At 36.0% G+C, this 28000-nt stretch overlaps 1 protein-coding gene across 1 annotated transcript; it reads left to right on the plus strand.

The window, feature by feature from the left end:
- The first annotated feature begins 145 nt into the window (after positions 1–145).
- NCAPG (non-SMC condensin I complex subunit G) lies at positions 146–27978 on the plus strand. The gene is made up of 21 exons (XM_013176917.3): positions 146–470; positions 977–1186; positions 2077–2305; positions 3882–4027; positions 4916–5000; positions 7846–8038; positions 10306–10455; positions 12320–12460; positions 13461–13584; positions 14977–15066; positions 15203–15382; positions 15712–15822; positions 17996–18115; positions 19674–19910; positions 20236–20417; positions 23102–23276; positions 23671–23832; positions 24684–24855; positions 26320–26412; positions 26860–26935; positions 27615–27978. The coding sequence occupies exons 1-21, from the start codon at positions 360–362 to the stop codon at positions 27739–27741; spliced, it is 3114 nt and encodes a 1037-aa protein (XP_013032371.3). The 5' UTR covers positions 146–359; the 3' UTR covers positions 27742–27978.
- Positions 27979–28000: the final 22 nt, after the last annotated feature.

Here is a 28000-nt window from a genome sequence, read left to right on the forward strand (position 1 = left end):
ATTTCCCCGCCCGCCATTGGCCCGCCCGGCAGAGGCGCGGCGCAGCGCAACGCCCCCCCCCCCCCCCGATCCCCGGCGCCCCGCCCCTTGGGCGCGCGTGCTCGGAGGCGAGCACGCGCGCGGGGGCGTGCATGCGCCGCCGGCTTTTCTCGCGAGAGCGGGCGGCGGCGCTCGCGCCGATTTTGAAGCTGGGGGCGGTTGGCGGGGAGCGCGCGGCGCCGGCGAGCGCTGAGGGGAGCTCTGAGGGAAGGCTGAGGCAAGACCGAGGCGCAGCCCGGCCGCGTCTGGTGCCCTCCTGCCGCCTCTCCGGTCCTTGGAGCCCGGGGTAGGGACCTTGAAGGGAGGTCGGGGCCGCAGCCATGGGAGTGGCGAAGAAGCCTTTGGAAGTGAAGGAAGCCTTTCGGCTGGCGCAGAAGCCGCACCAGAACCACGCCAAGCTCGTCGTGGCTTTGAGGAGCGCCTACAGCCAGGTAGAGGGGCGGGCGGCGGAGGCTGAGGGGGAAAAAGTGGCGTAGTGGTCTCCTGGGGGGCCTCTCCAGCCTTCTCTCCTCTCAGTTTGCCGCAGAGGAGCCCTGCGGTTAAAGGACGAGCCAGGGCACGCCAGGCTGCTGTAGGGAGCCCATCTGGGGCGTGAATCTCCGAGCTGAGAGGGGAAAATGGGGCCAGAAGGCGCTCGGGTAGCGGGGGGGCAGGCGGGGTGACAGCGGCTGACGGGGACCCAGGGTGGCCGGCGGGGTCCCGACACTGCAGCAAGTAACCGGCAGCTCCGGGACGGAGCCCTGTGTAGAGGCTTAGGGACAATGGGGCTGTTTAACCAACCGAAATACTCCGTGTTATTATACCTGAGCTGCTGCCATCAGCGCTTTAAACATTTAAATGAGCGGCGCCGATTATAAAACCGTTTTTTAAAGGCTGCTTTTGAAGGATAAGACTGGTAGTTATCGCTTGCTGTGGTTTGATTTTTTTTTTTTTTCAGTTGGAAGATAAGGCAGATTTCCATGAAAAATTCATTCATTTCCTTAAGTATGCTATGATAGTCTACAAACGGGAACCAGCAGTGGAGCAGCTGATCAATTTTGTGGCTAAATTTGTTACTTCATTTTATCAACCGGAGGAAGGGGAGAGTAGCGAGGAAAGAGAAGAAGATAACTTGCTTCTGAATTATGTGTTTAACTTTCTGCTTGAGGTACAGTAATACTATTGTATCTTTAACATGACAAATGGAAACTTTACATGGTGGGGAAAACTTGCTCACGCTTATGGTGTTATCTACGAACCGTAAACTTCAAAGTGAAAGAAAGGCAAGGCTAGTGCTTTATGATTTACAAAACAAAAACATTTATTTATGCACGCAATACAAAAAAGGGGGGGGGGAGAAAAACAACACCGCCCCCGCAAAACAGATTTTAAAAGTTAAGCCTCTGCGAAAATATGGATTGTTTTCTTGTTTGGCAGCCGGGTGTGTAATTAAAGGCTTTACTGTGGTGCATTTATAAGTGTGAAATTAACTTATATTGCTTCACTGACAAGTAAAAATATCCCAAGATTTTTCACATAGGTTTGAGTGGCACAGGTATTATTAATCTCTGCTTACTGCAAGAGTTACATGTAGAAAGAAGACCGTCAGTTCCAATAGCATGAAAGCACAAATAGTTATTTTTTAAGCTATTGTTTTGATACAGAAAAATCATTGGTAATGCCAGGATCACTAGTTGTTGTTACTGTTTTCTTTTTCTTCTAATGTTTTATGGAGACAGAGGATTAAGTTAGCTCGTGTAGTGGTCTGCACTGAGTAGTGAGCATGTTTCTTCCTTTGTGAAGGCATTGCTAGTTATGTAAAGTGCTGTTATTATACGTGGTGGGCCATAAACGTTTTTCAGTGCTGTGAATTTTTAATGTTATTAAAATAGGAAGGGGTTTTTGAAATATAGAAATGCATAGTTAATGTTCTATATAGAATATTAACTTCTAATACGTGCATGTTAATAACCTTGTAATGGAAATGTAAAAAATGTGATTATAAGTATACATTCTTGGTTTTTCTTCCATCCCCACTCTGTTCCATTTCCCCCCTAGTCTCACAATGCAAACAGCCATGCAGTTAGGTTTCGAACGTGCCAGCTTGTTAATAAGCTTTTGGGAAGTATGCCAGAGAATGCTCAGATTGATGATGATTTATTTGATAAAATTAATGAAGCTATGATGACTAGACTTAAAGATAAATTTTCGGATGTGAGAATTCAAGCTGTCTTGGCCCTGTCGAGACTTCAAGACCCTAAGGATGAAAACTGTCCTGTTGCTAATAGTAAGTAGTATTGTTTATTTTCTTTTGTTTAAGAAGAACTTATTGACTTACATTGATTTACTTTAATTTTTTTTTGAAGCATTGAGTAAGCAATTCTTAGAGGCATTCTTCGTGCAGTTGCTAGTAAATAGTGTATCTCCTTGTGAGTGGAGGTTGTATTTACAAGAGTTGCATATGTTCAAGGGGAGAAGGCAGAACTGCCTGACGGAGATATCCTTTGGGGCTTAAATCACACTGGGCTCAGGCTGTTCTATAAACTTTGTGGGATTTGTGGGATAGGAAGGGTAATAGTGTGTGTTGCAAGTTGGGATGGAGATACAATGTGTTCTTGCTCTGTTCAGACTCTGAGTCTGCTGTTGGACTATTAGTTGACCTGAATTTGTAAAAAAACACTTAAAGGATTAGAAATGGTAATAGAATAGGTGATTTTTGTCCAAATGATGGCAGTCAGCTATATCAGAGAGGCAAATTGGTTATTGGGATTGTTGACCTAAGTATGTTTAACCCCTGACTCTTTTTGAGTCTCGTCTTGCTCGTGGATCGGTTTCTTTAAGAGGTTAGTGCCTCTAGAACTCAGGTTTCTTCATGCTGTTTTTATGCTGTTTGTGGGTTTCTTTTCTGGACAGTATGATTCTTGATTAGACCTCTACCTCAAGGTTTGGTGCTATGGTAGGTGGACTGTACGTTTGTAAAGTTAGAGTACGTTAGTTAGCTGGGTTCTTTTTGTTGTTTAAGTACCTTCTTTGAAATTGTTTTCTAAATGTTTTGTTTAAGCTTCTTAAGAGCATATAAATTTCATAGTGAATCAAAGTAGTCTCAGAGCAAGAAGGACAGTTCAAGTGTTCTCTGATTTTAATTTTTTTGTTGCTACTTTTAACTTTTTGCCTGAAGAAGGGGTGAGAATATAATCAAAAGTATTGCAAGAGATATATACCTCTTTTCCTGCTAAGCAAAGGACCAATACAATCCTTTATCGTTCTGTCATTCTAATTTATTTTTCTAACACCTTCAGAAAATTTTCCCCGAAGCTTTCGTGTACCTTATTTGTGAAGCCTGATGAATCCTTATTTCTCAGTAGACTTCCTGCCTTTCCTCCTCAGTACAATAGCTTGCTGCTCTGCTTTTAACATATTCCCTTTCAGTAACTGCCAGCTATTCTTCACATGGAGATGTCAATCTTCAATTTATAGGAAAATTTGAGGATCCACCCCAAAGGTAATGAGGATGTGTTGACAGTGAATAGAGGTCCTAAGGAGCCAACATGTGGAAGCTTTTTTTGGTCAGTTAATGACAAAGTGGTTATTTGTAGGTAGGATCTAGAGCGGTGACTTTCAGAGTCTGAAGATTCTACATATGTTTGCCAATGCTATTTCTGCAGTTGATTTACTTTTAAAGTCATAGTTCAGTTTACAATTGCTTGTGACCCTAAACTGTTTACTAAAATTATATTGAGCGTTGTGCAAAAGGCTGAAGGAAGTTAATAACACCTGTTCATTTTTCTCAAGTATTTTCTGTTTTTTTCTGTAACGTGTATTCTTCAGTCTCTTACAAAAACCTATTACTATTTTACTTTCAGTTTACAACACACTGCTTGAAAATGATTTGAATTCAGAAGTGAGACGTGCAGTGCTGTCATGTATTGCTCCATCAGCAAGGACTTTGCCAAAAATTGTAGGCCGCGCTATGGATGTAAAGGAAGCTGTCAGGAAGCTGGCATATGAGGTAAATTGCATTACTTATAATTAATTTCAAACACTGGCTTAGGGAAAGGCTTTAAATCTTTTATCGTGTTTCACTTGTTAAACGGTAATACCAGTTAAATAATTCATTTTCATTTACCAGAAAGGGGGGGGAAGGGGGAGGAGACTGAATACAAATTTTCAGGAACTTGCTTGATAAAAATTACATTTCTGATAGAACTCAGCTCTTTAGGATCAGAAAGTAGAAAGTACATTATTCTTAGTCTGCTATTTTCTGCATATGTGTTAGGATGTTTGCAAAGCAATTTTTCTTCTGTTATTACATAATAGATAATTGAAATTAGAATCACAGCAGTAAAATGTGTAACATACTTCGTGTTTTGGTATCACAATCAATTGTTACCTGTGCTTACAAGTAGAGGTAAATGGCAAGAATGTATGCTGTCATATATATATATATATGTATATCGCACATACATTTCTTGGTCAGGCACCTTAGAAATTGTAGGGCAAGATCTTCTAACAAAATGTTCATTTTTTTACACGCAAACCTAATCCATTCTTGCTTAACTTAGATTGTTTCTCCTTTAGTGGCCTTTAAGAAAAATACATACTTTAGTTATTTCGTTGGTGGTATTAAGTGCTCTTGGACCTCAACAGAGAGTTGTTTTCATATCCAGGTGTCACACAGGAGCTGAGTAGCCAAGTTTCTGAGCTATTTGTTAACTGTATATATTTTCTTCCATGAACTAGAATCTGCTTATTAGCTTATTGTCACAATGGCATTGCAGGCTTTTACTGCCTTGCAGTTTTTGTGGATGAATAAATCTGAGAGTTTAGACCCAGGGTTAGCTCATGAATTCAGTTATTAAAATTTGTAGAAATGTATTTTAATATATATTTTTTTAAGGTTTTGGCAGAAAAAGTTCATGTGAGAGCTCTCTCGATAGCACAGAGAGTAAAATTGTTGCAACAAGGACTTAATGACAGATCTGGTAAGAGATCATCCTTTTTAAATATATTAATACAAATGTTTGACAGAATACTTTCTAATGTAGTGGGGTTCATTTATGTGGAAGTTGTCATGGCGGTAATAAGGAGCTCAAAGGGAGCCATGAGATGTCAGGAAATGTTTGAGCACAAGAAATTCTGCTTTACAGCTTTTTGGTTTCCAGTCCTCTGATAGTGGATAAAACAAAGAAGGATTGCATTTTGAAAAAAACTTGAAAGCTGCTGAGCTCCAAAGTACGACTGAATACTATAAAAACTGAAAGAAACAAAAAAACACACTCCACAATGTAATCAAACACAGAAGTGGAAAAAATGTAATTAAGTGTATTGCGAAACAAAAATGCTTCATTACATACGTCTTTGTGACCACTATGTATATTAAAGAACTTAAATGTAACTCTAATATCTTTTTGAAATTGTTTTAAAATGTTTGTAATGTAAGTTCAGAGAAATTTTCTCCATTTGTCATTTAACTATCTTGAATATTACTTTTTTTGATTGACCTTCATTCATTTCATCATGAAGCAGCTTTATTTGTTTTGATGTCTTCAGTGCTGTATCGTTTTTATATAAAGAGCCATTCAGAACATGCCCACAACTGAGTGTGCTGTTGTTGCCAAAACATCAAAAGGTCATGTGTGTCTGGCAGAGAATTAGAGCTGCCTATGTAGGAAGTGACTTTTTTTTTGTAACATAGTAATTATATACATCTGTTTCACAGTTTACTGAGTGTTACTGTGTTATTCAGGTATTTTGTTTGGGAAGCCTGTACTAAGACCTGTTGGAATTTACTCTGAGAATTTTCCTTGTGTAGTAATATGCTGCCTGGGAATTTTGAGAAGTGTGGCCTAGGTGGGTATGCCCTTGCAGAACAAGACAAGTACTATGGTCACTGGTAACCACAGCTCTTAAAGGAGTGTCACATGCGCATGTGTTCTGAGCTACCTTTCCTCCTGGCTAGCTGGACATCATATCGTGTTCTTGATAGCAATGGAGGAGAGGATTAGCTTGAGTGCTCTCTTATGCTGCATTGAACTACATGTAAAAAAGAAGTCATCCTTCTGTATAAGTTTTAATCAGCATTTTTCCCATTTACTCTCAATTATAGGAATCTAATGAAGTTTTTCAGGTTTTGTTCTTGAAATCCAACACTGAAAAAATATTCTATTACTATTTCTTATCAGTATACTAGTTTGCTGTTTGACCTCACCAGCCACTTCTCATTTGTTGTTCTTCCCCACAAAAGGAGACTAATACTTGATCTTGACTGGTAACTTTGTCTTTTAGGTGAATGCATTTCTGTTTTAGTAATCTTTGAAAACTGGGGGAGGAAGCTACCTTGACCAGTTTTTTCTCTGATCCTTCCTGTAAGGAACAAGAATTTGCTGTATTTCCTTACTGAGAAGAGACAGACTTTCTACACAGCTTTTATTTCAGTGACATTGAGGTGTTAGACATAGAACTAACTTCTTTTCTGATTCAGAGAAGATATTCCCTCTGTCTCCTCTCTCTTCCTTAGGATCATTCTTCATACCAGCTATTGAGGACTTGTTTTTCCTGACACCTAGAATTACAAGGGAAAATACCTGCCAGGGCCTGTAGCCTCCTTGGATTCATATGCTCTTTGCTGGGCAAAAGAGGTTTATGTTCCAAATAAGCTGCATTTATATACACATCCATTAGGTTTCCCTCATTTTGATCTGTTTTGCAAATTCTTGCAAAACCTTGAATGTGCATCTTTATTGAACTTGCCTGCTTGAGTATGTCCTGAACTAACAGAAGAGGAATCTCTTCATTCAAGACTGCTAGGTTGGAATTTTGGATGTTTTCCTTATTTGTGTTGGAATGGGGGGTTGTATTTAAACCAGACCTAGAAAAGATAATCCATATTGCGTCTAATTCTGCTTTTCAGGGTGTATTTAGCTGTCAGTTCTCCGTTCTCTTTCATGCTACTGCGTTCTACTACTTTATGCCTTTCACTTCTTGGAGAGGCTTCTCATTCATAGAATATTAAGCTCTTTTGAGGCCTCTTACAGAACTTTCTGAACTCTTAAAGATATTGACATGCTGTATTTATTTTCATGAGTCCTGTATAACAGGAAAGATGAATGTCGTCACTCTGTATGGTCTTTGCTATTTCCCTTATTGGATATTGTTTAATGAAAGGTCCTAAGAACATACTCTAATCACTCTGGTGCAAGGAAAAACATAACTAAAGACTCTTAGATGTTCTGTTCCCCTGCCGAAATCTATGTATGTATTCTAGATGTTTCCATACTTTTTTTTCTTGATGAATCTTACTCCACTGATACTGAAACTATTTGTTCATTGTGGCAATGGGAAGAGGGTACCTGAAGCATTTTTATGTAAATTTCACAGTCCAGTTGGATAATTGAATTAATACAATAATTCTGTGTGGCAAATCAGACCAAAGGTCTGCATAATAGTATCTTGCCTCTGAAGTGGCTAATTACTAAATGCCTAAAACGGAAAAGGTATATAACAACGCTTCCCTGAAATGTTTCATTGCTTTACAAGAATTCACGGCTCATAGTTTTTCTGGGAGGAGGTGCTATCTGTAGGCGTAGCTATTTTTAGGTTAGAGGGTTCATTTATTCTTTATAGAGAAAAATGATACTGTCAAATACATGGTAGTGCCCCACAGGTAGTTTCTGTTTAACTGTTTTTTTTCTTTAAGGAATCATAAGTTTAACTAAATAATAACTTAATTCTAAAATGCCTTTATATAATAAAACGGTTTGTGAATGTATGTGGAAAAGCCGATATTTCTAAACCTATTTTAAATTGTTTAAATTCTTATATTATTAGATGCTGTTAAGGAAGTAATGAAGAAGAAATTGCTTCGAGCCTGGTTACAGTTTACTGAAGGGGATGTTTTAGAATTGCTTCATCGACTGGATGTGGAAAACTGCCCAGAAGTGGCCATTCTAGTACTGAATGCTGTGTTTTCATTAATTCCACTTAGTGACAATGTTCAGAACTGTAAAAACCTTGACAGCAGGTATGCAGATTAGTTTTCTTCTCTGAAAGATGAATATTGTTTATAAGAAAAATATTAAAGGTTTTATCTGAATGGGGAGCAGAATAACTATTGCCTGTTATAAGGAGACTGATATTGTAATGTAAGCTATGGTATGTCCCTGGTGTTTGTGTCCTTAAGTGTTTTGGATATGTGGTTTTGTGTTTTTTTTCTTTTAAAGTATTGCTTCATCTGCCACAATCATTTTCAGCTGAAAAGGAAAAACTATAAAATGTCTTTCACTTCTGTTTCCTAGATACCCCAAAAAACTAGTTTGAATTCAAGAGGGGAGTAAATACATCAACAAAGCAATTTCTACTATGAGCAATAGGATTTACTAATTCTTATTTTTTTTATTTCCCTGTGCTGTCTGTACAGCTTAAAATGAAGGCAATACTCTTAGTTTACACCTGCAAAATTGTAATTTATTCTCTTAATCTGTGATATTGAAGAGCTCTTTTTCTTCCCATCCCCACTAAGGCTTTTGATACCTCCGTCCCCCCCTTCTCTAGCCCTCCTTGGCTTCCTTCTGTTCTTTTTTGCTGGCCTAGGAGCAGCACAGTCTGGGGCTGTTCCAGTTATCCGTGTACTGATTGGAGAATCCATCAGAATAGAGTTACTGAGCTTTTTTCAGCCTTCTTTTGAAGGTATTTCAGTTGTACTAGCAGAGCTTAACAGAGCTTTGAGGCTTTGTTTCCCATGTTTACTTTTGGTACAATTTGATTAAGTGAGCTCCTAAGCTGTGATGAAGATGCCTTGATAAATATTAAGATCCATAAAGATAAAATGAAAGGGGGAAAAATGAATTGGAAACTAGAGGGAAATTACTAAGGGGAACAAAATAGGATGAGAAGAAATGGCTTGAGTTAATTGAAGAAACCAGAGTGGAATGGTTATTAGCAGTGCTAAAAATCTTAGGTGATAAACTTAAATGACATGTCCCTGATCAAAAAGTGTTAACAAAAACCTAGTCTGTGTTTTTTTTGGGAAAAAAGCATAATGCCATCATATGAAGTGTCTCACATTTTATTGTAATAGCTTATGACTGATATTTTGAAATCAGTAGACACTAGATGCATTTTACCCCAAAGCTACAGATGCAGGCCTGTCTGTCTTTAAGTAGCACCAATAATGGGGAAATAACTTCCTTACAGCCTCTGGAAATGTGCCAATATCTTAAGAAGTTCAAAGGAAAAACTTATAGTTATGGACTTGTCAGTCTGACTTTGAACTTCCACAAAACAAGGCTTCCTTTTTAAAAGAAAATCTCGAAGAAATAGATCTGTTGGACTAACGACCTTTTGAGAGGCAGTGAAATTATTCAGCTTGTAATGAGGTTACTTGATTTATGCAAAACATTTGGCAAGTTCTTGCACGATATTTTTGACTACAGCTTGAAGCTTCATCCACATATTGCCAAGGTGGTTTTGTTTGTGTTGTGTGCTTTTGTTTGTTTGGGGGGGGGGGGGGGGGGGGGAGGTAGGTGGGGTGAGCAAGCTAAAGGGAAAACAAAATTTTTTACTGATAGTCTGCAAACAAGATGGGATTCCAGTGAGTGCTAAATGCTGAAGTGCCACTGACAGTGATATGCTCTGTCTTTTTGGGGTAGAATCAATGCACAATTTAATTTTCTACTTCTGAAAACAAATAACGTGCTCAGCTTATAGTGGAAAAGGAGTGCCATTCCTATGAGTGATAAACTGAGGCTAAACTTGCAGAGGATGTTGAGAAGCAGTTAATTACTTTTTGTGTTCGATAATTACTTTTTGTGTTTGACATACTACTATTGCTACTGGAATATTTTGTGAAAATCTTCTGTTAAAAACAGAGTAAACAATTCACAAAGATAAGCTGAAAAATAATGCAGTTAATTCATTTCTGCAGATTAATGGAGTTTAGTTTTCCAGAATTGCAGAGACATAGTAATGCTTCATGGAGTTAGACCTAGGTGGCTGCTTTTGGAGATCTGGAGGGCTGAGCAGAGTGTTTCTGCAAACAGAAAACCTTGATTTAAAATACTGAACATGAACAGCGTTAATCTAAAACACTGAAAAGTTCAATGCAGTGAGAGGTTCAAGTTCTATGTCCTTATTTATGGAAGAAGTTATTTTTGTCTGTCTATAAGTACTTCTATAGAGAGCATCTTCGACAGGATTTTATTTTCTGCTTAGGAAATTGTCTGTTTCCTTGCATTTATTGTCTTTGGCCATATTTTATTTCTCTCTGCATTTATTTATTTTATTGTTAAGAAAAGTGATTCCATTGGAAGACTTAACAGCTGAGAATGTGTTATACTGGAGATGTCTTTGTGAACATCTGAAATCAAAAGCTGAAGAAGGTGAAGATTTGCTAGAACAGATATTGCCAGAACCAGCGGTATATGCAGATTACTTATTAAGGTACGTTACACTTTAAAACTTTCTCGCATTCCACAAAAAATAGATATTTTTAAAAGAGAGAATGTTGAATGCTTCAGCTCCTCAAGTTTCCTCCAAAACCAAAATTCTGTTTGAACAGTCATTTTGGGGATTTTTTTAAAGATTTTTCTGAGAGGATTTACGTCTTTTAAATAAAAACTGTAAAAAACAATATTTCAAAATGGTTTTCTCATTACTTAATAATTATGAGCAAGATGGACTTCTAAATCGATTGCATATAATTCTTTGCCATTAAAGCTAATAGAATTGTCGTTCTGTAGTAAGCAGCTATTCTTTTGTCCATCTGTTAGTACATAGGTTGCTGTATGTTTGGCAGAGCTTGCAGAAACTCACACTTTTTTTTTCTTGTTGTGGTAACTTGTGAAAATAAACTAAAATCTGGCTACTCTACCCAGAAGTGTTTTTGAAACCAAAAGTCCATTCCCTTCTGTCTCCCTGCTCAAGCAGGCACGTTTCCCAAAAACTTAAGTTCTAAGGCAGTGAACGAGCCAATTACAGAACATTTAACAAAGGAGCAACTGTGGATATTTTGATAAGTCAATCTTCTACCTAAGTGAACAAAGGAAATTTTATTGTCTCAGTGGGATACTCATCCAGAAAAGTTTTCAGTCTTAACATAAACATAAGCTCTGTTCAAATTTTATGAGCGTGGAGAATGCTGAGAAATTTTAACTGAGGTATTACACTTCTAAAATGTAGAGTAAAGGTTCCAAAAATGATTATAAATCAGTTCTGCTGAAGAATGTAGTACTTTGATAGATGTTTCCAATTTAATAATGCATATTTTCTCTCTTCAGTAGGGTGGTAGTATGCTAATAGTACTCCTATGAATCGTTGTCACTTTTCAACATTGAATGTGCTAATGTCTTTCATAAACATTTACTGTATAAAGTGTCTGTGCTTCTTTAATATAGAAATGTGGACGTGGTCCAGTGGGTAAAAGTTTTCTAGTTCATAATTAGTGTCCACAAAACATTTGCTCTCCAAACAAACAAAAAAAGCTTGTTCCATCTAATCTTACTCCCTTTAAGGAAGAGACTGAGGAAGCTTTATTAGGTTTGCTGGTACTTGGTTGTAGTATCAACTGTTAAACTGTTCATTGGTGAGTAGTGCCAACAGTTGTTTCAATTAAGATTTATAGTTCTGGTGAAGTCTTTGATTTACTTGCACTGTGAAAGCATCAGGAGGAGCAAGAAACTGCAAGTCACTGACACCTAAGAACAAATATAGGATTGTAAGCTTCATTTAGATATTATCTGTTGCAAATTACATTACTGTTAAATGATCAGCAACTGCTGCCTATATTGTAATTTCAGATGGTCTTAAATAGTAGCTGTGTGCTAAGCTTTTTTCCTAATTTTGAAGAATTAAAAAAAAAAATTGCTAAACTTAGCTGTTGCTGAAAAGTATATGCAAAGCTATGGGAAAAATAAGCATCTTTTTCAAAGCTCATATTTGTTTTTTATGTATTACACTATATCCAGCATCGAATGTCATACATGATATGCTTCACACGGGATTTTCTGAGTGTGCATGCTCAAGTTAATAGATAAAATTTAAAGAACAGTGACAAAAAATGAAAAAAAATGAAATGAATAAACAAGATAGTGATTACACTTTCTGTGCTATGTGGCTGTGAGCATCTGACAACAGATTGTTGTTCTTCTGTGATGGCATACTTGATCAGATCCATAATTTAAAAGATGTGTATTTTAGTGATTTTTTTTCTTGTAGGCAATATAACATTTCTGAACATGTATTTGTGGTGTGTTTTTTCATTCCAACAGTGATTCTGAAGTAATTTATCTGTTCTGTTTCTATTCAGTTACCTTCAAAATATGCCGGTTCTTAGTGAAGAACAAAAAGAAGACTTCGCTTGTTTCGAAAACCTGATGACAAAAGAATTTATAGGCCAGCAACTGACTCATATTATAGGCTGCATGGATACCACTGAAGAGGGAGGAAGGTAAATTTAAATAGAAAATCTGTGTTATTAGGCTTATGACACACATGCCTGTGGACAGGCATAAAGTCTCTGTTGGGAAAATGACCTGATCAAATGGACAAAATGTGGTTCTCTGACACTTGGAAAAAAAAGGCACTGTCTCTTTAATGGAGTTGTTCCCCAAAGGGTGCAAAAATACTGCCTGCTTGCTTTTATGGAAAAATGAGGTTTAATGCATATATAACATTGTTTGGGGGAGACGAAAACTGGTTGTTTTTGTAACATGTTCTTGAGATTATGAAGTTACAAGTCTGTTCATTTGGAATTTAGTATATCAAAAATAAGAGGAGATATCTGTGAGACTGTGATTCATTTGACTTGTAGTAGGTAGCCTGTGAGTTTCTTGAGTTTTAAACCCAGTTTACTAAAGCCTAGAAAGGAACAGATGTTTTAGATGTCAAGCTGAATTGGACTGTTAGCTGAGGTATTTAGATGATCTAAAATTTGAATGGCCTTTGCATGTGAAGTAGTAAGAGAATAAATTTAGAAGTTCATACCATCATAGCTATTTTCAGAAAAATAGAAATCATGATAATACAAACATGGTAACAATTTTATACCCTCAGTGGAATGCGTTCTGTGCTTTTGCCTGACTGTCAGGATAGTTTAATTTTTATTCTTTTTTTTTCTTTTAAGTTTCCAGCCAGATAATTTCTGTGGAAGCATTCTATACTATTAACGCTTTCACTGTTTTTTTTTACTGGAATGATCTTTCTTTCAACAACAGCCAGAACTGATTTAAAAAAAAATAGCATTTTCTAATTGAGAGGTATCAGGTAAAACTGGGAGACGATAAATACTACTAAGTATGGAAGCACATTCAGCAATTAAGTAGTTGTATAGAGAAGTTTCTCTTGTAATGTATTCATAACACTAACTCAAAGTGGGTAAAATAATAGCTCTTAAATATCTTCAATTTTCTTGAATAAGCAAATAGATTTTTTTCTTCTCTTTAATGCAGAAAGCATCTGTTACTTGTTTTACAAAGGATTCTCATTCTGCCTGCCACTTCAACAGCCCTTGTGCCTCTGCTTGTGGAAAGATTACTTAGTATCATTAAGGATGATGACAGAAGGATTCAAATTGTAAGTAATTCCAAAGGCTCATTGTTTTCTGGCCTCTGCTTTCTCTGTATATCAAATAGCCTTTACAAATTATTGTAAATGAAATATCGGGAATTAAAATAATTTTAGTTTGGAAACATATTTATGTTCTTCCCTGCCATACCAGCCTCCTCCCCTTTTTTTTCTTGGCATTGCTGCATTTTGTGCTCATATGAAGATATGAAGTGCTCTGCCTTGAGAGTATTTGGCCGATTTTGTAAGCATAATCCTCAAATTAGGAAAGTATTACACTTCAACAGCCTGTTTCAAAATCCTTTGTCATACTAGATCCAACTGGTTTTGACTAGAACATTCAAAATGAAGATAGTATGCATTTCTAGATTTCAGATTTTTCTTCCCTCTTTTCATCTGAAAGCAGTTCTAAAAATCCGTATAAGAAAAGTATTTTATATAGCAGAGTCCCTATATGCAGCATAATTATTTCAACTTGACTCCTGAAACATGGACTCTTGGTTTTGCTCCAATACTTTAAATGAATCTTGGACTTTATGGACAGAGACCACTTCTGGAAAGCCTCAGTCTAGTGGGTAAAGCTAGAGTATAGGTTTGTTCCCTGATTATGTTGGGAGAGCTATAGTAATTTTAGTACGCTTTTCTAATGTGCTGGTGAAATGCACTGATTCAATATATTGTTTATTGGATAAAGCTAGAGTTAACTGAGTTAAACAGAAGTTAAACTGAGTCAATCTGATACAAGGCAATCAAATTAAGACTATCCTCATCTCACTCTTTAGTTTTCCTTATATTTCATTTCATTTTTTATTAACATAATGGGCATCACCTTAAAGAAACCTCTAACAAACTGAAAAACCCTCAGACTAGTTTTGCTTCCAGTTCTATGCATATATTTGGCTTGGAATTCAATTACTTATATTGCTTCTTATACTATGTATGGCGGTTTATAGACCTTTAAATGATAGTGTTAGTTGTATTTTGACTGAAATAGTAACAGATTTAAAAACAAAAAAACCAAACCCTTACACCTGTTACTAGCCTTTCTTTTTAAAATGTGTGCTCAGACCTAGAGGAGACAGTGCCTGTGTATTGTCAGCATAGAAATTCATAACTTATTAAAGGATATGCAGTCTTCTATTTTCTTGTTTACCTAGCTAACAGTAGAAAACACTCAACATACTAAATACTTGCCTAACAATTGAAAACACTGGACTTTCATGGTTAGGCTACTTGTCATTGAATAGCAGTCAAATAAGTCCTATTGCAGTGACTTAACAGCTAAGGAAAACTGCACAGAAGTTTCAGAAGGATGGTATCTTAAGTTTGTAAAAATTAAATGCATTGGATCTGACATCTAAGCTGAAGTTACTTGCACTAATATTTTGATTGTAACAACAGATAGCAGAAATCACCTCAGAGGTTCGTGAGCCGATTGTTACTGTTGACCAGCCTCTTGATGCTTCTGAAATAAGAAAGCGAGAGGTTAAGGTAGGCAAATGAAGAAAAATATTTTTTAAACTTATCCGTCAAATAAGAGTTTTATGTAACTGCATTATTGATTGGTGTTGGCTGATATAACTTAAGTTATAATATTGCAATGTTTTCCTTGTACTTTATATTTCAGTTGGCTCAAATAAAAGTGAAACTTTTTGAAGCAAAAACAGCTTTGGAAGAATGCATTTCTCTTCAGGATTTTAATAGAGCATCTGTATTAAAAGAGAAAATAATTGAGTTGGAACACATAAAAGCCGATCTGATAAAAGAAGCAGAGCAACCTGAAATTAAAGAAACGCGTGTGGAAAAGGTTTCTTTTTCCCCTCTTGTATTACCAAATGCTAATTGCGTTTTGATGTTTATTCAAAATGGATTACAGTAAGCTTCTTTTTTGTCCTTGAATGACTGAAGAATTCTAAAAGGATCTTGCTTTTGCTGTATTTACTCTTAACTAACTGAAAACATGAAACTTGAATCTTTTCATCATTGCTTACAGATTAATTTAGATTAATTATCTTGCAAATCACGTGTAGTGGACAGGAAATGTTTATTTGGGTAGGAAATAATCATGATTAATGTCCCTGTTCTCATCACAGCCACCATTTGTAATAATGTCTTTTTTTCTGACTCACCTTGAAGAATGATCCTGAAACACTGTTGAAGTGTTTGTTGATGTGTCATGAGCTTCTCAAGATGATATCCCTTTCTAAAGGAATTGGTCCAACCATTAATGAACTAATTGAATCTATGGTATGTAATAATAAATACTGCTTTACATTATAATAAAAATAGATATGTCACAGTTGGCACTTGGGTGCTGGCAGGATGGTTTGTGATTATTTCAGAGTAGTGCTGTACCTTAGTGCTGTGTCTGGTGCTTTTAAGCCTTACCAAAACTGAGTGTCTTGGAGTTGCAGTCCAGATATGCTGTTCTGAGCTCAGAATCTATATCAGAACTGGACGCAGCAGAGTTACTAAAATAAAATGGGAATATGGTAAATAGCTGACTAATGTCTGACAGTGTTGGACAGTGCTGAGTTCTAGTGCGCTAGTTCTAGTGTGCTGCTTAAGCATCTGCTTACTGCCTTTGTTTGTACTTTAATTACTTGGGTTTTCTATTAGCTGAAGGTATGAGATCTCTAATAAAGAACTCCAAGGTACCTTTGTCTGGAGCTAGTCAAAAGCTCTTCATCAGAAAGAGGCTGGAGCCCTTGTAGGCTTTTCTTTCATCCCTGCCTGGTACAAGCAAAGATGTTTTATTGCAGAGCATTTCTGCCTCTGTTTTCTTGGCACCTTTGAAGAGCAAAATGTTTCTGTACTGAATAATGAATGCAATGGCATGGTCTGCCTTTTATAGTCTGTGAAATGTACATAGTAGTTTTAGTTGTGAAGGGTGTGGATTTTAAGACAAATGTTTCTAAATAACACAGAATCTTAGCTATCACTGAGTGTGCTGCTTCAAGAAGATTTGAACTGTTTCCTGTGCAGGCAATAGGGAACCAAGTGGAAAAAAGCAATGTGCCGCTGTATGAACATGTGGTACATCCTCATCTGAATACTAAAGGCAATTCTTATCCCCTCTGTCTAAAAAGGTTATATTTGAAATGAAAGTGGTCAAGAGAAGGGTAGCGAGGAAATACACGAAACAGCTTCTGAATGAAGAGTGACTAAATAGGCTACCTTTTTGTAACCTGGAAAAAAGAGGACTTAGGTTAGCATCTGAGAGAGAAGTCAGAAATCATGCATATTGTGGGGAAGGTGAATAAGGATTGGATGATCACTTCACCAGGTAAAGCTAGCAACTAGCAAGCTCAGAACAAATGAATTAAATGAGTTGATTCTTCTCCTAATATGTAATCTGTGGAATTCCTTGTCACGGGATGTGTGCATGCTAAACTCTTGCATAAATTTTAAGGAACGTTGAGTAAGTTCAAGAAAAATAAATATTACGGAAATTAGGTAGATAGAACAGTCTCCCAGCTCTGATGTCTCAGCTGTGAATTGCTGGGACCTTGTCAAGAATTCCTGGGAAGAATCTACTTAGCCTGTTTATGTAATACTTTGTAGGAATTTGGTTTTGATCTTTGTTATTAACAGGGCAATGGGCCAGATGATTTGACTCAGTATGGGCATTCTTAAAATTCAAACTGGAAAGAAAGTTACAACACCAATTTAGATTGGCTTAAATATTGTGGAACCACACCTGATTTCTTTCAGATATATAATAATGTTCTAAGAAATCAGTTTTGATGTGTCCCACAGAACCCTTTTTCTTTTTAATTAGGTGTTTCTTTAATTTTCACATTCATTGTTTATTCCACTTTTTTCTCCAAGATCCTGCTTTCATTTTGTTGTTCCTACTGGGTTTTCACTGATTACGTGCTTTAGTATATCTTATTTGTTGTTTTTTAAACTTAAACTCTTCAATCAATGCCAAAGTATAGAATGACATCATTGTAGCATGCTTCCTGTATGGTGCCTCTTTTTTCTTTCATGTGGATTCTTACCATTGATTTCTCAAAACTATTCCAAGTAAATGGAAGTCTCATCTGTATTTTGCAATTTGAAATTGGGTATTGTTTCTCTGCAAGAATGATAATGTATTTTATGAAGAAATGTTTAGGTTTGTCATTTATTTCACAATGAGTGGTCAATTTGAATTGATTTGAAAACAAATGTTTATTAAAACAAATACAAAGCAAAATGGTCATGTGAGCCATTCTTTTAGTGCTGATTTCAAATAGGATAGTCAAAATACCTTTCTGTTTATGCCTTGATAAACAGAGTATACAGTAGTTACCAATTTCCAATCCTGTAATGCACTATGTTATTTCTAGTTTCAGGGTAAGGAAAAGTAAAGCAGTGTAGCCGATTTTTTTCTCAATTCATGTTTCAATTACAAATTAAATAATATTGTTTCCAGATACTTCCTGCCATAGCGAGTGTCCATCCAGCTGTGAGAAACATGGCGGTTCTGTGTTTGGGTTGTTGTGCTCTTCAGAGCAAAGAATTTGCCCGACGACACTTTGCATTGCTGTTACAGGTAAAATTTCTGAAGGGAAATGAACTGATGGTTTATGTGACTTAGATCCAAGAGTGGTTTTATTTATTATTACAAGTTATCCTGCACATTACTTGAGTAGCAGTGATTTCTGATTTTTTGAAGATCTGGATCTGGAGAGTGTAGTTTCATGTAGATTTTTCTGATGTCTAAAAATATTTAAGCTTATATTATTACATCTTGGTAGTATGTGTTTCCTTTGTAAGGCCACCTATTTTGAGAATTTCTAGGAACTCTTTATTCATAAGATCTCACTTTCTCTTCCAAGTCTGCGTGAAATCAGTCAAATATGTTGTTATAATGTAGAATAGAGAAGCTGTAAGATTCTGTAAGCCTTCCTTTCTTGGGAAAACAAACTAAACAATGTGACTGTTCTTACATTTGTTGCATACTTACTGTAATCTGGACATACGATTTAATTTCCAAATGACTAATTTTCTATGGGTTAAGGAAGAGCTCTTAGAGTGTAAAACAATATTAAAACCAGCAAATGATAGTGTTTTGCTTGTTTTAATGTTATGGTCAAACACCTATGAATATGGAATGCACTGGCTGGACTCATGAGAATGGCATAATTCCAACATCTCCCATCTTGGTAGTAAATGTTCTGATGCTCAACTGATTGTATAAAAGATGTCTACTTTTCAAAAACCCTGGCTTTAACAGAAACATGTATGTTCACTGTGCTTTATTACGAGTTTGTGCCTGTGCACACTCACGTGAACTGACAGCAGGCACGTGACTCCCATAAAGGATGAGATTTGGAAAAGGTGTGGAAATAGTATGCTCTGCTCAGACAAGATGCTAGAGCCATCAGCAGAAGTTAGAGTTCCTAAAAAGCAAGCAAAATGTTTTTAATCTGCCTTTAATTATGTCTCATTAGAAATTAGATTGTTTAGGGAGGATTTGAGTTGTTTTAACAACTTACTCATTTCTGTAGGTACTAAATCTAAAGTTTAACTTTAAAACCTGTATTCTTCACATAGGTGTAGGCTCTCTATGCTACCCAGCCATATCTGCTTTTACTTGAATGTTGACTTGAAACATAATACATAACCTGTGCACCTTTATGACTTGCCTGCTGTATTTCATGTACTGTTTATTTTAATTAAATTATAGTCTTTTAGAGCAAGGATTATGTTAGTGGTTTTTCTGTAGTGCCTAATACTATGAATTTAGTACAGACAAATAAGATTTTTTGTTTGTCTAATGTCTGCTTAGAAGTTGAACGATAAGGTTACATCTCATACACGCATGGTACACGCATGCCCTCTGTGAGTGAAGTTGGACAGACTTTATTTTCTATTTTTTGGTAATAGAAATTACATAGATAAGCTGAGAAATTCTTTCTCAGCTTATTATAAATCACAGTTTAAGCTTCATCTAATATCATACCTTCATAGAGTCTGAAATTTATTTAATTTGGGAAACTTTGTATAGTGTTTGCGATAATCTTACTGAAGCAAAAAAGCTAATATCCACTTATGCTTAACATTGGTATGCTGTAACATTATGGATGTATTTTCCTTATTAAACCTAGGTTTTACAAATAGATAATATAAAGATAAAGCTCAGTGCTTTAAAGGCGGTCTTTGATCAGCTGGTGCTGTTTGGGATTGAGCCTTTCAAAGCCAGACCGGGCAATGAGTCTCGAAGTGAAGATGTACAAACTAGAACTGAAAATTGTGAGGAAGAAAGTAAAACAACAGAGAAGGAAGAAGAGACTGCTACTATTCAGAGCTTCTTACAGCTTCTTTCTAGTTTTTTAGACAGTGAGGTAAGAGATTGTTACAGAATATGCCTTGTTTTTGTTCTAAAATAACTTTTTGCAGAAGGCTTACCATTTTGTTACATTGCATTTGAACATTACATTGTGTAATTGAATGGTCTAATGTTAGAACGGTTGCCCTAAAACAATATAACTTTGCCACTGATACTGACTGTGATTTTTGAGCCAACTTCTGAATTCTCTACAGGTGCAAATACGTGAATGTAGAGAATTGATAGTTGCAATAGGATGTAGACTATTTTACTACGAAGTACTAGTGAAAATGCTGACACTGTGGTAGGTATGCTGTGTATATGATCAATTTTTTATTCAGTTTTCAGAACTTAGGACAGAAACTGCAGAAGGCATAGCCAAACTGATGTTCTCCGGGAGGCTGATCAGTGCCAAACTTCTTTCTCGTCTTGTTTTGTTGTGGTATAATCCTGTGACTGAAGAGGATACTCAGCTTAGGCATTGTCTGGGAGTTTTCTTCCCATTATATGCTTATGCAAATAGGTATGGCCTTTGTAAAATATTATGTGAAAATGTACATTTGTCTTAGCAGCTTTAGCAACCCTTTTCAAATTGCACAAATGCAAGTTAGACCTAAGGGTCTAGCTCAATCCCCTATGCATATTACTTTTGAATGTATGTAAACTCTCAACCCATGACCATTCTGAAAACCTTCCATTAACTCCTTCTCTCTCTGTGACCTATGTTTTTCTTTCCTAGGACTGCTTGAGTGAAACAGTTCTTCTGGATATTCAGTTTAAAGATTAGTTTTAAAAGATGTACTTTATTTATGCTGTTGAACACTACAGGTGGGCTTTGAACTGTCACTTAAGAGCAGCTATCAGGCATGGTTCAAAATAGAATAAACAGTGTCCAGCAAGTTCTCAAAGAAACAGGCTGGTTTTTTGTTTTCTTAGCCAAAGAATATGCCAAACTAAATGCACAGAAGATTCAAAATCTTCTGTTTAGTTTGATAGTGGACAGAGGAGGTAGAGGGTTTATCTAAGGGGGCAGGAGTTTAAATAATAATTCTCAACTCCTTTTACTTGCTCAAAATGGTTTTTGACTTCATTTTCAGCTGCTGCCAGTCTGAACTTGCTGGGGTTTTCTCTGCCTCCCCTGTCCCCTCTTTTTTATGGCTAAGATTTAATTTAGCAGTATTACATGGTACCTTATGTATTTTTTCCAAAACAAATTCAAGTTTTTGTGGTGTATAAATTGCCGCAGTTAGAGTGGCATAGTTCAAGGGAGACTTGGTTGCGGGGAAGGAGAGGTGGGTTGAGTATTTTTTGCTCTTTTCAGAAGAATGATGGGAAAAGTAACCAGTCTACTCCAGTGTGTGTTTTTCCCTGCTTAAGTGCTATTGAAAATAGGTAACAAAAACCTAATTTCATATGCTTCCAGTACCTTTGATATTGAATAATGAGCATAGGCTTTTACCATGGGTGATCTCTTTGACCTGTGAATGTCTTCTGACCCTATGTATCTCTCTCTTTATTATGAGTCCTAATGATTGTCTCCCTGAGGCCCACCTGAGTAATTCTGTGTATTTCAAAGTAATTTGTGAGCAAGGCAACTCTTTGCACCTCACAGATGATCTTTGGGGCAGGGTGCATGCTTTGAGCAAAAAGTAGAAAAATCAATGGATAAAAAAAATTCCTAAATCTTAGTCTGGCTCGCTAATTCAGAATCTCTGTTAAATTAGGAAACCTCGTTAATTTTCTGTCCAGAACATTACCTGCATTCTGGATCTCACAAATGGTTCATTTTAAGATGAATCATGGAGTGTCTTCAGTTACCAATACTGTATTTTCAGAAGAGAACTATTAATTACCCTGTGGCAGCTGATTCAGAGCAGTCTGCAAAGTTGCCATTCAGAAAAGGAAAACGAAGGCAAATGTGTGAGTTTTGGCTGGGTTTTGTGCCTAATTTTGGTACTGATCTATTGCTGAACTTTTAAATTCTGTTTGTTTTCTGCATGTTGCTCTGACTTTTCCCTATGATCAGATATAGTCAAGAGGCTTACTTTTTTAAATTAATATTTGAGCTTTGTGTGGTAAACAAATGTTGCTGCTGGCTTTTATAAGTAATATTCTGTCATATCAAAAGAATGGCATGGCACGTTAGTAACAGGGACAGGGTCCTGTAACTGGTGAACAATTCTTATTCATGGAATGTTTATTAAAGAGTAATAATTTCCCTGGCAGCCTCAGAGGAAAATGTTCTGCCTTGTGCCTATATGCTACTAGACTTTATTTTATTTTTCTAACTTGCAGGAAATAATCTGAATGATACTTAAGTTATACTTCAGCCAATTTAAAGCATAAAACTGCTGAATGGGAGAGTTTTTGCTTCTGTATTTTCTTGCCCCAGTTATAGTGCTCACAAGGTCTTTTGGTCAGCTCATTTGACTTGCATCTAGTGGCAAGCAAGCTGATTTTTTTTGGAAATCATTATTTACTTTGTTAGTTTTCTTCCCCAGTTAGTTGGGTTCAAATAGGAGGTGAACAACTATTTGAGATTTTTTTAAAAAGCTTTGCTTCACCAACCAGTACCTTGTACTTTTTGGCAACTTTCCTGTTAAATTGATTTTACCTATCTTACGGAACTATACCTTTAGACAACTTGCTGCAAAACCATGTGCAACTACGTGATTTCTAGGCTTGCTTGGCAGGAGTTATAAACTTTTCTGAGAGAAGAAAACACAAGTATTTCTTTCAAAATCTTGTTAATCACCACTTTTTTTGCCAGGTTTCATTGTTTTTCTTACAGTGAGATATGTACCCCTAAAGAAAAATACTAGCAGGAAGGAGGAATGAGCACAAGAAAAATAAAGATATAGGGAAGTGTATTTCTGTCCCTTGAGAGAGTATCTGTCTGTATATGTCAGTTAGGCTTTTAATGGTAAGGATGAACTTCCAAACTGTTCAGAGATACAAGTGCTACCTAAAATTTCCTTGAAAACACAATGAGCTAAAACTTAAAAGGAGTTGGTTCTGTGAAGTGAGTTTTGTTGTCTTGATCCTGATGCCTGTCTCTAATAAGGTTGGCTGCTCCCCCTCTGCTTTGATAACTAAAATATATTGTAATGGGTCTGTAAACTTTAATCATAGAAGAGAAAATTTAGGGGTGAATTAATGTTTAATTCTGTCTCCTTGTGCTGCTAATGTTTGACTCAATTGAAACAGGTCTAACCAGGAATGCTTTGAGGAAGCTTATCTTCCAACTCTGCGAACGCTGTTAAATGCTCCTGCAACTTCCCCTTTGGCTGAAGTAGACATCAGTAATGTTTCTGAACTATTAGTGGACCTGACCAGACCAAGTGGACTGAGCCCTCGGGTCAAAAAGTCTCTAGACTATCAGGTACAGTGGGTTAAATTGAAAGAAAGCAGTATTTGTGTCTAGAGATTAAGAACTGCTAGCTGCTTGTTGGGCCTTCTGAGATTCCTACTGTCAGAGTCTGGATTAAGCAATTGACAGTTCAGGCAATGAAAACTTAGCTTGATTCTCCTTCTCTCCATCCCCTTCCCTCTTAGAATTAAGTAATGCTAACAGGAACTTGCACCATCCTTAATTATCTGTATAGGGAAAAAAATTTTTAAAATGCATTGTACAAAATGTGCATAGTCAAAATTCTATATTTTAAGAAAATATTTACTATGTAATGTTAGTTATTAGCTAATTAAATCAGCATGACCTCATTGTTTGGTAAATAATTTTCAGAGAAATTTCAGGTATCGATTTCTTTCCTTTACAGGACTTCACAGTGCATGATAGTTTAGCACTGAAAATTTGCAATGAAATCTTGACGGACCCAACTGCACCAGATGTTCGTATTTATGCAAAAGCTTTAAGTATGTTAGAACTCAGTAGTTCTTCCACAGAGAATCTTCTGATTCTGCTTGATGAGATTCTAGAGGTAGGGCATAAATAACATGGTTCTTGCTTTTTATTTTATTTTACTATCAAATGGTTAAATGCTTAAAAATTAAGTGCCTGTTTACTATGACAATGTGATCAGAATTATTTTTTTAACCAGTCTTTGAAAAATTCATTTTTGATGAGGTTATTTATGTAAGTTATACAGTGGTCTCAGCTAAGTTTTTCATATTTCAGCTACCATAGATAGCAATAACTGTCCAAGTTGATACATTTCAAAACTGTAAGGTCTTATGGTAACTGGTGTGTAGTTAGTTCTTAGTCTTTAAATGTAAATAAAATTGAATAGTGTCTTTCACAGTTTGCATGGCTTATTTAGTTAATTATTAACAGTTGAAATTTTATGCCTTAACTTGCATTGTAACTAAGATCATGAGGCAACGTGAAAAGGGTGCTTGTTTAAGATGAAGTAGGAAGGGATTACAAGTCTGATGCGAAAGTTTTTACATTTATCTATTTTATGGGTAAATATAAAGTAAAATTTGGGAGTGGGACAGAGGAAGACAGTGTTATGCTGAAATGTTGGAGAGTCCTGATCCCTCTGGGCATATCATCAAGAAGTAGCAATGTTCCAGGACTCACCTGGAAAGGTCCTATAACTTTAGTGCTTTTTCAGGTTTCCTTTTAAAAAGATGAAAATAAAAATTCTTCTGGAGCTTCTGTGCCAAGAGTTGATGGAGGAAGTGTTTCTCCTTTTAGCTAGAGTAATCAACTTTGTGACACTTTCTGTCATTCTTAGGGTAAATTTAACTAATTCTATTAATGGGTAAACTTGATAAAAGGAATGGTTGTAAAATTAAGTAGCATTTAATGTTAAGTGTCTCTTCCCAGAAAGTGAAAGATAAATTGTGTCAAAGAGCTATTGAGAAGATCAAGGTGAACCTGACCAAAGGCGCTAATGCGAGCAAAAGCCACTCTGAACAGACAGAGGAAACAGGCCTCGCTGAAGGGACGCAGGAAACTGGCACTACATTATCTGCAAACACTCTTCAAAATGAAGAAGGTAATTCAGGAGATGTGCATTTCAGTAGGTACAATTGAGTGATTGTATGAAAAGAAGTCTTAGCTTATCCTCTCCTAAATGAATCTACTTTTTGAAAAAAAAAGTGGAAAAGGTAACTCTAGTAAAAATGTATCCTGTTTAATATGTTTGTTGTTAAGCATTTTCTTTTTTATTGCTTCGTGATCAGTTTCTGATTTTTCTTTCCTTATTGTGTTAGTTTAACCAGTGTATTTTGAGTCTTAACCTATAGTTCTTTCTTTTTGACAAAAAAAAAGTATTAGCTTTTTTTAAAGCTGTTTGTCATACTCATCTGCCTGCTAAATAGTATTGACTAACTCAACTTCAGAATGTGGCTCATAACAGCTCCAATGGACTATGGAATTACCGTGCCTGTACTTTTTGGAGACTGTATTATAGCAATGTACAGTTGATATACACTGAACTGTTGACACTGGTCTTTCCTTATTACTAGTTCATATGTTGGAGCCAGATTTCTATTTATTGCTATTTCGGAGCTTGAAGTGGAAGTAGCTGGAAGACTTTCTGCTGTCTGAACAGCTTATGTGGCTGCACGTGGTTTAGCAGAGTATGTTTTGCTGGTAGCACAGGAAGTCTAACGTATTAGTAAAAAAGAATCAGATGAAACCTGTTTAGGTTTACCTGAAGCAATAAAGCAAAGATATTGACATGCAACTGTTTTAAGCAGAATATCCCATTAAAAAAAAGTTTATTTTCTAGTGGATTATTTCAAGGCTTTGATCTGTTGCTTCTGAAAGTGTCAAATTAATTTCCTATGTTCTATGTTTCTGTATTGAAATATTTATTGGATGGGAAGCTAGAGAAGCTAGCTGGTTTTGAGAAAGCAACGGAAGTATTTCTAGGTGAAACATTTTCTGCTAACAGCCAATAGTATTCTGGTATGATTTTCTCATGAAAGAAGAATTTTGAGCACTTTAGGCAAGCAGTAGGAGAAAAGTATTGTTTCCTTTCTCTTTCAATGCCACCCAAGTAAGTTTGATTTATTTTTAATGATCCAATCTTTACCTCTTCAAATATGGAAATGATAGCTGTGAGCAAAAGCCTTTACTTTTTGTACTTCAATTGCTGCAAAGTAGATCTAGATTTGACGTTAGGGGAAAAAAAAACCAAACACTTCCTAGCAGTAACATAAATTGCTGAAGAAAGACTTCCTAAAATTGTTAGAAATACTAAGGGAGGGCTAAATAGTTCAGGAATAGTTTATACATGATTGACCTATGATGGGACAATGTTATGGCTGAGTGACATTTTAAGTTGCTTTCTAGCCTTATTAATTAATTTCTAGTTTCAGGAAAAAGTGGAGTTAAAATTGGCTAGTATATAAAAAGCCATACAATGTTTAAAGTGTACTGATAGTACTTTAAAGTACATAAGATAAATTGAAAGATGATTATGACTTCTGCATGCATTGTTCTGTTTTAACAGAAAATACCAAAGATGCTCTTCATACTCCAGTTAATGAAGCTAAAAGTAAAGCTACTACAAAATTGAAATCCACAAGAAACAAAACTGGCAGAGGTATGCACTGGATGTTTCTGGCTATAATGTTATCTGTTTTAAATAAAATAATTATTTTTTGTGAACCTCTCTCACTTTGTTTAAAGAACTCAGTCTTTGTAATCTGTTTTTTAAAAAAAAAAATATATTAAAAGATTAAAATCATCTGTTTTGTGGAGGCTTTTGTTAGTCTTTTCCAATGAGAGATAAAAGTAAAAAATACTCCCTGTGACTACAGAATCTCAAGATAATTTGGTCACAGTCACTTACAATAATGTACAAATGTTTATGTGAGAAGTATTATCTTGTGGGCTTTTTATTGTTTGTTTTGTCTAAAGAAAATATTCCATCTAATGTGATGACTGCATGTTATGGGTTTCAATGGAACATCAAACACTGAGGAAAAGATACAAAACTGGTTTAACAAAAGAAATAATGTGATGCAAAAAGACTTTTGTTTATACTTAGGACAACGAAAAGCAGCAGAAGCGAGGTCTGTGAGCAGAAGAAAAACTGGCACAACTGCAAAATCTGGTAGTGAAAGGTAAATTGTTTACTTTCCACCTTCAAAAGCATGATTCTAGCAGTTCCAGCAAAGCAATTTAATTCTTCACTAGAAAGGAATATTTTTCTTTCTCAAAACCTAATGCAAAAGTAAACATTTAAGAAAAAGCATTTCTTTAAACTGATACATTTGAAATGTAATAGGTATGAAAACTTCAAATGTTGTTATTATTATTATTGCCTGGTAATTAATTTTCACGTACATCTAGTACATACAGTTAACATACATTCTGTCTGTCAAAAGATAAATTTTTGGTTGCATTACTCTTCTTTCAATTGCTTTTTGTTTTAATAACTGTTCTGTGAAGGATCCTGACTTTTGTGTTGTTTTTTTCTCCCGCCAAATTTCTGGCTGCTATTTTTGTTCCTGTCTTTCAACATTTAATAAACATTTAGAAATGAGTGATAAATGAATATACGCGTGGCATTCCTTCTCTTGAGATCTTGTAGGATTAAAATATAATCTCTGTAATTTTATGCGCTTCAGTTGTGATCTGTCTTTTTCAAGCAAGTAATCCACTAAGTACAAAATCAGTAAGAAGTACTTCTGCTCTTTAAGACCAAGATTTTGTTATACACCGATTTCAAGTTTTTCTATTAACAAACTCTTTAGTTTGCTTAGTCTTTTTGGTCATAATTTAAAATATTTTCTGTTTCAGTGGTGATGAAATTCCAGAATCAGTCCCAGTGCCCAGTTCAAGGCCTTCAAGACGAGCAAAAACATTGGCGCTTGAAAAAACAAGAATGAATCTTTCAAGCCTTTTGAGTGGGGAAACAGATGAATGAAGGCAAAATGAGAAAAAATGTCCTTTGCTAATGCTAGTAGTTAACAGCAGACTTGAAAAAGTAAGATCTATTTTGTTGTTAGTCTCATTTATTTCTTTCAATATTGAATCTTTTATAATTCCAGATTTTTATAGGAACTTTTTTAAAAAGGTGCTTTTGTTTATTTTTGCCATGTGAAGTACGTCATTCTTGTAATAAAATGACATTAAAATATTGCCTGAACAAATTGTGATTTTATTTATTTATTTTCTTTTAAAAA

Source organism: Anser cygnoides, chromosome 4 (genome assembly GCF_040182565.1).
Source record: "Anser cygnoides isolate HZ-2024a breed goose chromosome 4, Taihu_goose_T2T_genome, whole genome shotgun sequence".
In the NCBI taxonomy this organism is placed as follows: Eukaryota; Metazoa; Chordata; class Aves; order Anseriformes; family Anatidae; genus Anser; species Anser cygnoides.